At 40.4% G+C, this 12,036-nt stretch overlaps 1 protein-coding gene across 1 annotated transcript in view; it reads right to left on the reverse strand.

The window, feature by feature from the left end:
• Positions 1 to 12,036, reverse strand: part of LOC139583762 (cadherin-10-like) — a 63,309-nt gene that overhangs the window by 14,481 nt on the left and 36,792 nt on the right. The window contains exons 4-7 of the mRNA XM_071415202.1: positions 11,793 to 11,912; positions 9,559 to 9,726; positions 8,904 to 9,091; positions 3,759 to 4,018 (exon numbers count right to left, since the gene is read on the reverse strand). Of these exons, the coding sequence (XP_071271303.1) occupies positions 3,759 to 4,018; positions 8,904 to 9,091; positions 9,559 to 9,726; positions 11,793 to 11,912 (736 nt within the window). The remainder of the gene's footprint in view (positions 1 to 3,758; positions 4,019 to 8,903; positions 9,092 to 9,558; positions 9,727 to 11,792; positions 11,913 to 12,036) is intronic.

A 12,036-nucleotide genomic window follows, 5' to 3' on the forward strand; every position in this document is an offset into this window, starting at 1 on the left:
TGGAATGGCAGAACAGAGCAGTGTGAATCGATAGAGCAAATGAGGCTCTTTCAGTTTGACTTTGTGCTGCTACCGCACTGGGCTAGTTTACATAATTATGTGGATATAAACAGTGTCTGTATTCTCTTCACAGTGCCACAAACTTCCGCTGGGAAATCACCAGGAGGGACCCATGAATAATTTGCTTTTCTTCCAACCTCCCTTCCTCTCTCCCTCACTCCACACTGACACTCGGATACACGGATGGATTAGATTTAGCCAAGCGAACCATATTTCCAACCCCGAAAAAACCTTATTAGAGGAAACTTTGAATTGTTGTTATAGACTTGATACCACACCAATAATCATTTGTTTCTCTTCCTGTGTTTATTCATACACCATAACCATCCATTAGGTCATAAAACAATCAAAATGACCTCAAACGGCTTTATTCAGCAGCAGAACATCAAATCTACCTAAGAGCCCTTTTCCCAACAATGCAAAGTCAAAAAGTACAAAAGTAGAAAATAAAATAGTAGCACAATAGATAACAATAACAAGGCTATATACAAGGAGTACTGGTACAGAATCGTTGTGCAGGGGTACGAGTTAATACGTACATGTAGGTAGGGGGAAAATAACTAGGCAATTAGGATAGATAATAAATAGAGTAGCAGCAGTGTATGTGAAGTGTGTGTGTGTGTCTGTGGGGAATCATTTTGATATGTGTGTGTGTGTGTGTGTGTGTGTGTGTGTGTGTGTGTGTGTGTGTGTGTGTGTGTGTGTGTGTGTGTGTGTGTGTGTGTGTGTGTTTGTGTGTGTGTGTGTGTGTGTTTTGTAGTGTCAGTGTAAGTATATGTGAATGTGTGGGTAGAATCCAGTGAGTGTGCATAGTCAGTGCAAGAGAGTGAATGCAAGAAAGGATGAAATTAAATTTTATTTGTCACATACGCCAAATACAATAGGTTTAGACCTTACTGTGAAATGCTTATTAACAAACCCTTAACCAACAATGCAGTTCAAGAAATAGAGTTAGGAAAATATTTACTAAATAAACTAAAGTAAAAAGCTAAATAAAAAGTAAAAATAACGAGGCTATATAGAGGAGGTACCGGTACAGAGTCAATGTGGGGTTACAGGTTAGTCAATGTAATTTGTACAAGTAGGTAGGGGTTAAGTGACTATGCATAGATAATAAACAGTGCGTAGCAGCAGTGTTAAGGAGCCCTTTGGACCTAGACTTGGTGCTCCGGTACCGCTTGTCGTGCGGTAGCAAAGAGAACAGTCTATGACTTGGGAAACTGGAGTCTTTGACAATTTTTGGGCCTTCCTATGACACCGACTAGTATATACTGTATGTCCTGGATGGCAGGAAGCTTGGCCCCAGTGATGTACTGGGCCGTTCACACTACCCTCTGTAGCGCCTTACGGTCGGCTGCCGAGCAGTTACCATACCAGGTGGTGATGCAACGGGTCAGGATGCTCTCAATGGTGCAGCTGTAGACCTTTTTGAGGATCTGGGGACCCATGCCAAATCTTTCAGTCTCTTGAGGGGGTAAAGGTGTTGTCGTGCTCTCTTCAGAAGTGTCTTGGTGGTTTGGACCATGATAGTTTGATGGTGATGTGGACACCAAGGAACTTGAAACTCTCGACCCGCTGGACTCCAGTGCAACCCTGTCAATGTTAATGGCGGCCTGTTCAGCCCTCCTTTTCCTGTAGTCCACGATCAGCTCCTTTGTCTTGCTCACATTAAGGGAGAGGTTGTTGTCCTGGCACCACACTGCAGTCGTGGGTGAACAGGGAGAACAGGAGGGGAATAAGCATGCACCCCTGAGGGGCCCCAGTGTTGATGATCAGCGTGGCAGATGTGTTGTTGCCTATCCTTACCAACTGGGGTGGCCCGTCAGGAAGTCCAGGATCCAGTTGCAGAGGGAGGTGTTTAGTCCCAGGGTCCTTAGCTTAGTGATAAGTTTTGTGGGCATGATGGTGTTAAATGCTGAGCTGTAGTCAATAAATAGGATTCTAAAATACAGTTTAAGTTGGAAGTTTACATACACTTAGGTTGTCATTAAAACTCATTTTTCAACCATTCCACATATTTCTTTTTAACAAACTATAGTTTTGGCAAGTCGGTTAGGACATCTACTTTGTGCATAACCCAAGTAATTTTTCCAACACTTGTTTACAGACATATTATTTCACTTATAATTCACTGTATCACAATTCCAGTGGGTCAAAAGATTACATACACTAAATTGACTGTGCCTTTAAACAGCTTGGAAAATTCCAGAAAATTATGTCATGGCTTTAGAAGCTTCTGATAGGCTAATTGACATCATTTGAGTCAATTGGAGGTGTACCTGTCAATGTATTTCAAGGTCTACCTTCAAACTCAGTGCCTCTTTGCTTGACATCATGGGAAAATCAAAAGAAATCAGCCAAGTCTGGTTAATCCTTTGGGAGCAATTTCCAAATGCCTGAAGGTACCATGTTCATCTGTACAAACAACAGTACACAAGTACAAACACCATCGGACCAACCAGCCGTCATACCGCTCAGGAAGGAGACACATTCTGTTTCCTAGAGATGAACGTACTTTGGTGAGAAAATCCCAGAACAACGGCAAAGGACTTTGTGAAGATGCTGGAGGAAACAGGTAGAAAAGTATCTATATCCTCAGTAAAACGAGTCCTATATTGACATAACCTGAAAGGTCGCTCAGCAAGGAACAAGCCACTGCTCCAAAACCGCCATAAAAAAGCCAGACTATGGTTTGCAACTGCACATGGGGACAAAGATCATACTTTTTGGAGAAATGTCCTCTGGTCGGATGAAACAAAAATAGAACTCTTTGGCCATAATGACCATCATTATGTTTAGTGGAAAAAGGGGAGGTTTGCAAGCCGAAGAACACCATCCCAACTGTGAAGCACGTGGGTGGCAGCATCATTTTGTGTGGGTGCTTTGCTGCAGGAGGGACTGGTGCACTTCACAAAATAGATGGCATCAAGAGGTAGGAAAATTATGTGGATATCTTGAAGCAACATCTCAAGACATCAGTCAGGAAGTTAAAGCTTGGTCGCAAATGGGTCTTCCAAATGGACAATGACCCCAAGCATACTTTCAAAGTTGTGGAAAAATGGCTTTAAGGACAACACAGTCAAGGTATTGGAGTAGCCATCACAAAGCCCTGACCTCAATCCCATAGAAAATTTGTGGGCAGAACTGTAAAAGCGTGTGTGAGCAAGGAGGCCTACAAACCTGACTCAGTTACACCAGCTCTGTCAGGAGGAATGGGCCAAAATTCACCCAACTTATTGTGGGAAGCTTGTGGAAGGCTACCTGAAATGTTTGACCCAATTTAAACAATGTAAAGGCAATGCTACCAAATACTAATTGAGTGTATGTAAACTTCTGACCCACTGGGAATGTGATGAAAGAAATAAAAGCTGAAATAAATCACTCTACTATTATGACATTTCACATTCTTAAAATAAAGTGGTGATCCTAACTGACCTAAAACAGGGTATTTTTATAAGGATTAAATGTCAGGAATTTTGAAAATCTGAGTTTAAATGTATTTGGCTAAGGTGTATGTGAACTTAATCCTCTTAATCCTCTGAATGAACAGCATATATAAAAAAGATGCTCATACAGATTAGTTCCGTATACTATGTGTAACCGAGTTGGATTAGTAACATTGCTCCTCAGCATGACATTGAATTGTTAGCTTTATACTGTTAAGCAAGCAGCGTGACCCTCGTCACACAATCACTTACTTGACTGAGTTGTTGTCAGCATCGAGGTCCTTGGCTGACACCACACCAACAAAGCTACCAGCGGCTGTATCCTCATGCACCTCGATGATGTAAGGGTTCCTGCTGAACACTGGCGGCTCGTCCACATCCTCTATTGTCACCCGCACCATGGCGTCATCTTTGAATGGAGGGTTGGGACTGTACATGAACCTGGGGTCCAGATAGGTGTTGGTCACCTCCACTTTAAATGAGAAAGTCTTTTTTCTCTCGTAATCCAGTTGCTATGAAGAAAATGAAACAGATACATGATCAATAATTATTCAATAAAATGAATATACTATCCTAACTGTACGTCCTTTCATAACTGTAGGTTGATACTTTAATTGATAAACTTGGTGGATTCTTGGTTGAAGTAAAAATGAGTGAATGAGTAAAATATAGTGGAGTTCCCCACCTACAGTGGCTTGCAAAATGATTCACCCCCTATGGCATTTTTCCTATTTAGATTTTTGGGGGGGTTTGTATTATTTGATTTACACAACATGCCTACCACTTTGAAGATGCAAAATATTTTTTATTGTGAAACAAACAAGAAATAAGACAAAAAAACTGAAATGTGCATAACTATTCACCCTCCAAACGTCAGTACTTTGTAGAGCCACCTTTTGCAGCAATTACAGCTGCTAGTCTCTTGTGGCATGTCTCTTTAAGCTTGGCACATCTAGTCACTATGAATTTTGCCCATTCTTCAAGGCAAAACTGCTCCAGCTCCTTCAAGTTGGATGGGTTCCGCTGGTGTACAGCAATCTTTAAGTCATACCACAGATTCTAAATTGGATTGAGGTCTGGGCTTTGACTAGGCCATTCCAAGATATTTAGATGTTCCCCTTAAACCACTTGAGTGTTGCTTTAGCAGTATGCTTAGGGTCATTGTCCTGCTGGAAGGTGAACCTAGGTCCCAGTCTCAAATTTTTGGAAGACTGAAACAGGTTTCCCTCTGGAATTTCCCTGTATTTAGCTCCATCCATCATTCCTTCAATTCTGACCAGTTTCCCAGTTCCTGCCGATGAAAAACATCCCCAAAGCATGATGCTGCCACCACCATGCTTCACTGTGGGGATGGTGTTCTCGGGGTGATGAAAGGTGTTGGGTTTGCACCAGACATAGCGTTTTCCTTGATGGCCAAAAAGCTACATTTTAGTCTCATCTGACCAGAGTACCTCCTTCCATATGTTTGGGGAGTCTCCCACATGCCTTTTGGCAAACACCAAACATGTTTGCTTGTTTTTTTTCTTAAACAAGGGCTTTTCCTGGCCACTCTTCCATAAAGCCCAGCTCTGTGGAGTGTACAGCTTCAAGTGGTCCTATGGACAGACACTCCGATCTCCGCTGTGGAGCTTTGCAGCTCCTTCAGGGTTATCTTTGGTCTCTTTGTTGCCTCTCTGATTATTGCCCTCCTTGCCTGGTCCGTCAGTTTTGGCGGGCGGCCCTCTCTTGGCAGGTTTGTTGTGGTGCCATATTCTTTCCAATTTTTTAAATAATGGATTTAATGGTGCTCTGTGGGACGTTTAGAGTTTCTGATATTTTTATAACCCAACCCTGATCTGTATTTCTCCACAACTTTGTCCCCAACCTGTTTGGAGAGCTCCTTGGTCTTCATGGTTCCGCTTGCTTGGTGGTGCCCCTTGCTTCGTGGTGTTGCAGACTCTGGGGCCTTTCAGAACAGGTGTCTTTATACTGAGATTCTGTGACAGATCATGTGACACTTATATTGCACACAGTTGGACTTTTTTTTACTAATTATGTGACTTCTGAATGTAATTGGTTGCAACAGATCTTATTTAGGGGCTTCATAGCAAAGGGGGTGAATACACATCCACGCACCAGTTTTCCGGGAGTTTTTTGTTTCATTCTTTGAAAGAAGTAATTTTTTTAAATTTCACTTCACCAATTTGGACTATTTTGTGTATGTCCATTACATGAAATCCAAATAAAAATCAATTTAAATTACAGGTTGTAATGCAACAAAATATGAAAAACGCCAAGGGGGATTTATATTTTGCAAGGCACTGTATCTCTATACACTTTTCAGCTTTATATTGTTCATTCTCAATGCCTACAGTCTTAGAAAATGTGTTATTTTTTAACACATTATTGTGTCTACTTAGGGACGACACAACATGATTTGTGTAAATGTTTCAAAATATTTTGTGTCAATTCCTGCAATTAATATGTAAAATCTGAAACCATACAACACACCCTAGATGTGTTAGATTGCAGATCACATTCACATTGCAGATATGAAGATAAATTACATGTCTTTTTCTAGAATAATCCAATCAGTTAGATTTTTTTGCACCCGTTACTGAAATGGTTGTTCAAGTTTAAATGGTTTAGGTAATCTCCTCATAATGTTTCTAACCCTGGCTTTCATTCCATAGCAATGGGAAGTAGGGGTGCTGAGGGTGCTGCTGCACCCCCTAAAATAAATAATAATACAAAAAATTTAATAAAAAGTTATTCACAAAAGAAGTGCACTGGACCTTTACGACTCCTGTTTTAATGGACCAATATAGAGTACCACAGTATGAGTCATAATACCCATACAACTTTGCGGTCAAACAAGGAAATGGTTCCAATCGTTTTTCCACTATTAATTTTTCCAATAGGGGATTTTAGAAACACTTAAAATAAAAGCTTTGTTTCGTGTAGGCTAACCCTGGTGTGACGTTTTGGTAAATATCTCTAGGACAAAGTGACTTTTATCTGCCACCCTAGCGAGACAAAAATATTGCCGTATCTTGCAAAACAAGAAAAGTCTCAGCAAGCAAAATTACGTGAAAAAGATTTCTAAAATACGTATTATCCAGAAATTGAGGTTAGGTTCAATTTAGGTTTTGAATGAAAGTCGAAAATACATATTTTCCAGACGTTGAAATCAGGTTCATTTTCGGTTCTGAATCGAAGTTGAAAATATGTATTTTCAGGATGTTGAAATTATGTACATTTTCAGTTCTGAATGAAAGTTGAAAAGACGTAATTTATCTGTTTGGACCAAATCTGAACTAAACATAGACGTTTATGTTTGGGCCAAATCAAGGCTGGTCCAGGCCGGAACAAAAAAAGACTGCTAGTTTGAACAGGACCAAAAATAGACATCCAAAAGATGTTGATGTTGATTCCTGTGACTAATCAATTTGGCTGTTTAAGCTCTGAATATCAGCTACCCAGCTACTGTACATCAGAAGATATCCTGAGCCTATTTGCAATGTGTTTACATTGCTGTTTACATAGTAATTTTTTCTCTCGCTGTGTCAGATCATCAACAATTGACGGAAATAAACTAGAAACCAATGATCATGAAAATTTATCCCACGGGGTGAAACTCCTGGAGAGCAGTTGTGAGTAGCCTGATTATCCATTAAATATTGACCATTTTACTTCGACGTATCCTGTTTTCAGGATATGTTGTTTGTTAACATGTCAGCAAATTTTTTGATTTGATTGGGTGCCATTTAGGTATAAGTCTATTTGAATGGCGCAAACTGTATGATGGGCTCCCGAGTGGCGCAGTGGTCTAATGCTTCGAACACACCGACAGCGTCATTGCATTTTGGTACACCAGAATTACATTCATTTCCAATGAAATGCTGCGTTTCCCTTGCAGCATTGAGTTGTCGAGGCAGTTGCAGTGCGTTCGGTGTGGTGCATACATTGGATTTATCGAAAGTTTGCCTCAAACTGTATGCATAGACGGCTTGACAGAAATGGTAGCAGAAGTTGAATGTTGGTGAAGGTGAAACTTTTGTTGCATCCATATCCAGATGATACTACATGCTATTTTGCGCAATGACGCTGTCGGTGTGTTCAAAGCATAAGGCACTGCATCTCAGTGCAAGAGGCATCACTACAGTCCCTGGTTCGATTCCAGGCTTTATCAGATCTGGTCGTGATTGGGAGTCCCATAGGGAGGAGCACAATTGGACCAGTGTCGTCCAGGTTTGGCCGGGTAGGCCGTCATTGTAAATAAGAATGTGTTCTTAACTGACTTGCCTAGTTAAATAAAGGTTAAATAAATAAAAAAATAATGTAAAAAGTAATGTAAAAAGTGTCTGTGTAAAAAGTGTAAAAGTGTCTGTGTAAAAACCAACATGTTTTTACACCTCCGTGTGTACAGTTAGGGGTGTCAAGCTACTTTTAACATAATCATTGTGTTGAAAAATGTACACAACGTGTTAAATGTGACAACACAGTGACTGTGTTAAAAGGAACACGTCGTCCCTAACTACAAAGAGACGTGTTAAAAAATAACACAACTTGTGGCGTTTTTAATACATCTGTTCTAAGAGAGTAGATGTATGTTGACTTCGGATCCACAATGTGATTGGTCAATTAACACATCTAGGGTGTGTATACAACACAAATTTTTCAACACAATGATTATGTTAAAAGTAGCTTGACACCCCTAACTGTACACACGGAGGTGTAAAAACATGTTGGTTTTTACACAGACCGTAAATTCGGAAAGTATTCAGACCCCTTGACTTTTTCCACATTTTGTTATGTTACAGCCTTATTCTAAAATTGATGAGGAGAATGCATGTTTCAGGTTTTCAGATTTTAACACAATTGCAGGAATTGACACAAAATGTGTTGAAAAATGTACACATCATGTTGTGCCAACACGGTGATTGTGTTAAAAGTAATACATCTGGGATGACATGTTGTATTTCAAATAACTAAGAGTGTACTGTATCAATAACTGGTGGTCAAGTCGAATAATCTTTATTGCACTTTCAGATATGCAGGACTGCTATCATTTTTCATCTGAGCCTGTGTATACAGTACGTACGCTCCACTTAGGTTCTTAAATTTGCATAATTTGCTGAGGCTCTGAAAAGTATGGCCCTGGCTAAGAAAGGAAAAGCTAAACCTGGATTTCAAAAGTCTCAGACTCTTTATTCAAATCCCAAGGAGGAATAAGGGTCTCTTGACAGTGAAAATAATTAAGTACTTTCATGAAGATGATGATAATAATAGAAGACGGGTTTAGTTCAGAGAGAGGATCACTCTGTCTGCACACAAAGTGGTATCTTGTGATTTGAAGCAGTGGGGTCATAGGCGATTAAAACATGAGAGCGTTGTACTCAGGCGGTTAGGGGCTACCTTTTTCACCCTGATAATGCCCTCCTGTGTATTTTGGTCAGTGATGATGGTGAATATGTCCTGTCCGTCTCGGTCGACGATGCTATACTGCATCTCAGCATTCCGCCCCACGTCCGCATCGTTAGCCTTGATCCGACCTATGGCAGCTCCTACTTCAGCTGACTCCAGAGTGCTCAGACGAAATGTATCTGGGGAGATTAAGAAAAACTATGATTTTAAAAAAAGAACAGAATAAGCACTGCCATTTTTTGTGCAAGTTTCCTTGTGTGGGAATGTTTGGCTACGTTATCATTAGTTGTGGGACTCCTTCAGAAATGATTATTTCGTACAGATGGTTCTCTTTGGGACTATGATGCCAGTCCTAACCATAGGCTACATACAGTGCATAGAACAACATCTGCTTTTCAATGGACATTAAAGGTTCAGTACAGTGGTAGGAAAAAGCGTATTGGTTATGTCTTAAAAACCTTATACGACATTGACTGTAGACAGAGATCACAAGATATTGTTGATAGGCCTACAAGCTAGAAAAACCTTTGTTGACTTGGTTCAAACAGTGTTGTACAGTTATAAAGCACATACATGTACTGTACAGTACAGCATTGTGTGCCTAAATGAAAAACAGGTCAACAAGGAGAGCGGAATTGAGTCTTACGGTTGGCGAAGCGGGGTGGGCTGTCGTTCTCATCAGAGAGACTAATGCTGACCGTGGTGGTTCCTGATAGTCCACCCATCTGGCCAGCCATGTCTTTAGCCTGGATCACAACCTGGTAGTTCTCTTTCGTCTCCCTGTCCATGTTGGGCAGGGCTGTCCTGATCGTACCTGAGTAAGAAAATAGACTCCTATCAGTATATATAAGTATGACTGGTGTATGATTGGTCAGGTTTAACATGAGTTCAAAATAATTTACAAGGACAATATCTACTTAATTTAGAATGAACCATAATCTGTATTGCCAGTAATAAGTATGAGCGCAATATATTACTAATCTTGTTGAGTTATCAAATGAAGGCATCAAAAGCTGAACACCAATGTATACAGTTGAAGTCAGAAGTTTACATACAATTGGAATCATTAAAACATATTTTTCAACCACTCCACAAATTTCTTGTTAACAAACTATAGTTTTGGCAAGTCGGTTAGGACATCTACTTTGTGCATGACAAGTAATTTTTCCAACAATTGTCTACAGACAGAATATTTCACTGTATCACAATTCCAGTGGGTCAGAAGTTTACATACACTAAGTTGACTGTGCCTTTAAACAGCTTGGAAAATTCCAGAAAATGATGTCATGGCTTTAGAAGCTTCTGATAGGCTAATTCACATAATTTGAGTCAATTGGATGTGTACCAGTGGATGTATTTCAAAGCCTACCTTCAAACTCAGTGCCTCTCTCTCATAGGAAAATCAAAAGAAATCAGCCAAGATCTCAGAAAAAAACATTTGTAGACCTCCACAAGTCTGGTTAATCCTTTGGGAGCAATTTCCAAACGCCTGAAGGTACCACGTTCATCTGTACACAAACAATAGTATTCAAGTGTAAACACCATGGGACCACGCAGCCATCATACCGCTCAGGAAGGAGACGCATTCTGTCTCCTAGAGATGAACGTACTTTGGTGCGAAATGTGCAAATCAATCCCAGAACAACAGCAAAGGACCTTGTGAAGATGCTGGAGGAAACAGGTACAAAATTATCTATATCCACAGTAAAACGAGTCCTATATCAACATAACCTGAAAGGCCGCTCAGCAAGGAAGAAGCCACTGCTCCAAAACCGCCATAAAAAAGCCAGACTACGGTTTGCAACTGTACATGCGGATAAAGATCATACTTTCTGGAGAAATGTCTCTGGTCTGATGAAACAAAAATAGAACTGTTTGGCCATAATGACCATCATTATGTTTAGGAGAAAAAGGAGGAGGCTTGCAAGCTGAAGAACACCATCCCAAACATGAAGCACGGGGGTGGCAGCATCATGTTGTGGGGGTGCTTTGCTGCAGGAAGCACTGGTGCACTTCACAAAATAGATGGCATCAAGAGGTAGGAAAATTATGTTGATATATTGAAGCAACATCTCAAGACATCAGTCAGGAAATTAAAGCTTGGTCATAAATGGGTCTTCCAAATGGACAATGACCCCAAGCATACTTCCAAAATTGTGGCAAAATGGCTTAAGGACAACAAAGTCAAGGTATTGGAGTGGCCATCACAAATCCCTGACCTCAATCCTATAGAAAATGTGTGGGCAGAACTGTGCGAACTGTGTGCGAGCCAGGAGGCCTACAAACCTGACTCAATTACACCAGCTCTGTCAGGGGGAATGGGACAAAATTCACCCAATTTATTGTGGGAAGCTTGTGGAAGGCTACCCGAAACATCTGACCCAAGTTAAACAATTTAAAGGCAATGCTACCAAATACTAATTGAGTGTATGTAAACTTCTGACCCACTGGGAATGTGATGAAAGAATTGAAAGTTGAAATAAATCATCCTATCAACAATTTTCTGACATTTCACATTCTTAAAATAAAGTGGTGATCCTAACTGACCTAAGACACTGAATTGTTACTAGGATTACATGTCAGGAATTTTTAAAAACTGAGTTTAAATGTATTTGGCTAAGGTGTATGTAAACCTCCGACTTCAACTTTATTTGCACCCCACCAACAGTTCACGGCAGACATTACCCCACAAATAATATATCATTGCTTGATTCAGACAAGAGAGGAAACCTTTGATTCACCTCAACTCACTTCTCATTCACACAAAAAACACTGCATACTGAGTGCTGCTGAGTCTTTTTTTGCAGAGAGATAATATGCACACAAGATACCTAATTTCAAGTGTTTGCGTGCCCGTTTTGCTTGTTGGGAATATCTTACCATTGTCTGAATCCACTGAGAAATAGGGTTGACCCTGTAGAATACTGTACACAAGCTTGGCACTGTTCCCGTATGTTTGATCGTCAGCATCTGTCGCGGTGACTTGTATAACTGACGTGCCTGTGGAGGAGAAGATAGAGATAATGCACATAGTCATACATCCAAGATAAAGCACATAGCCATACAATTTCATTACACATGGAGCAATTATTAGGAATGCTCTAACATGCATATAATAGTCATT

Source organism: Salvelinus alpinus, chromosome 8 (assembly GCF_045679555.1).
Source record: "Salvelinus alpinus chromosome 8, SLU_Salpinus.1, whole genome shotgun sequence".
Taxonomy (NCBI): Eukaryota; Metazoa; Chordata; class Actinopteri; order Salmoniformes; family Salmonidae; genus Salvelinus; species Salvelinus alpinus.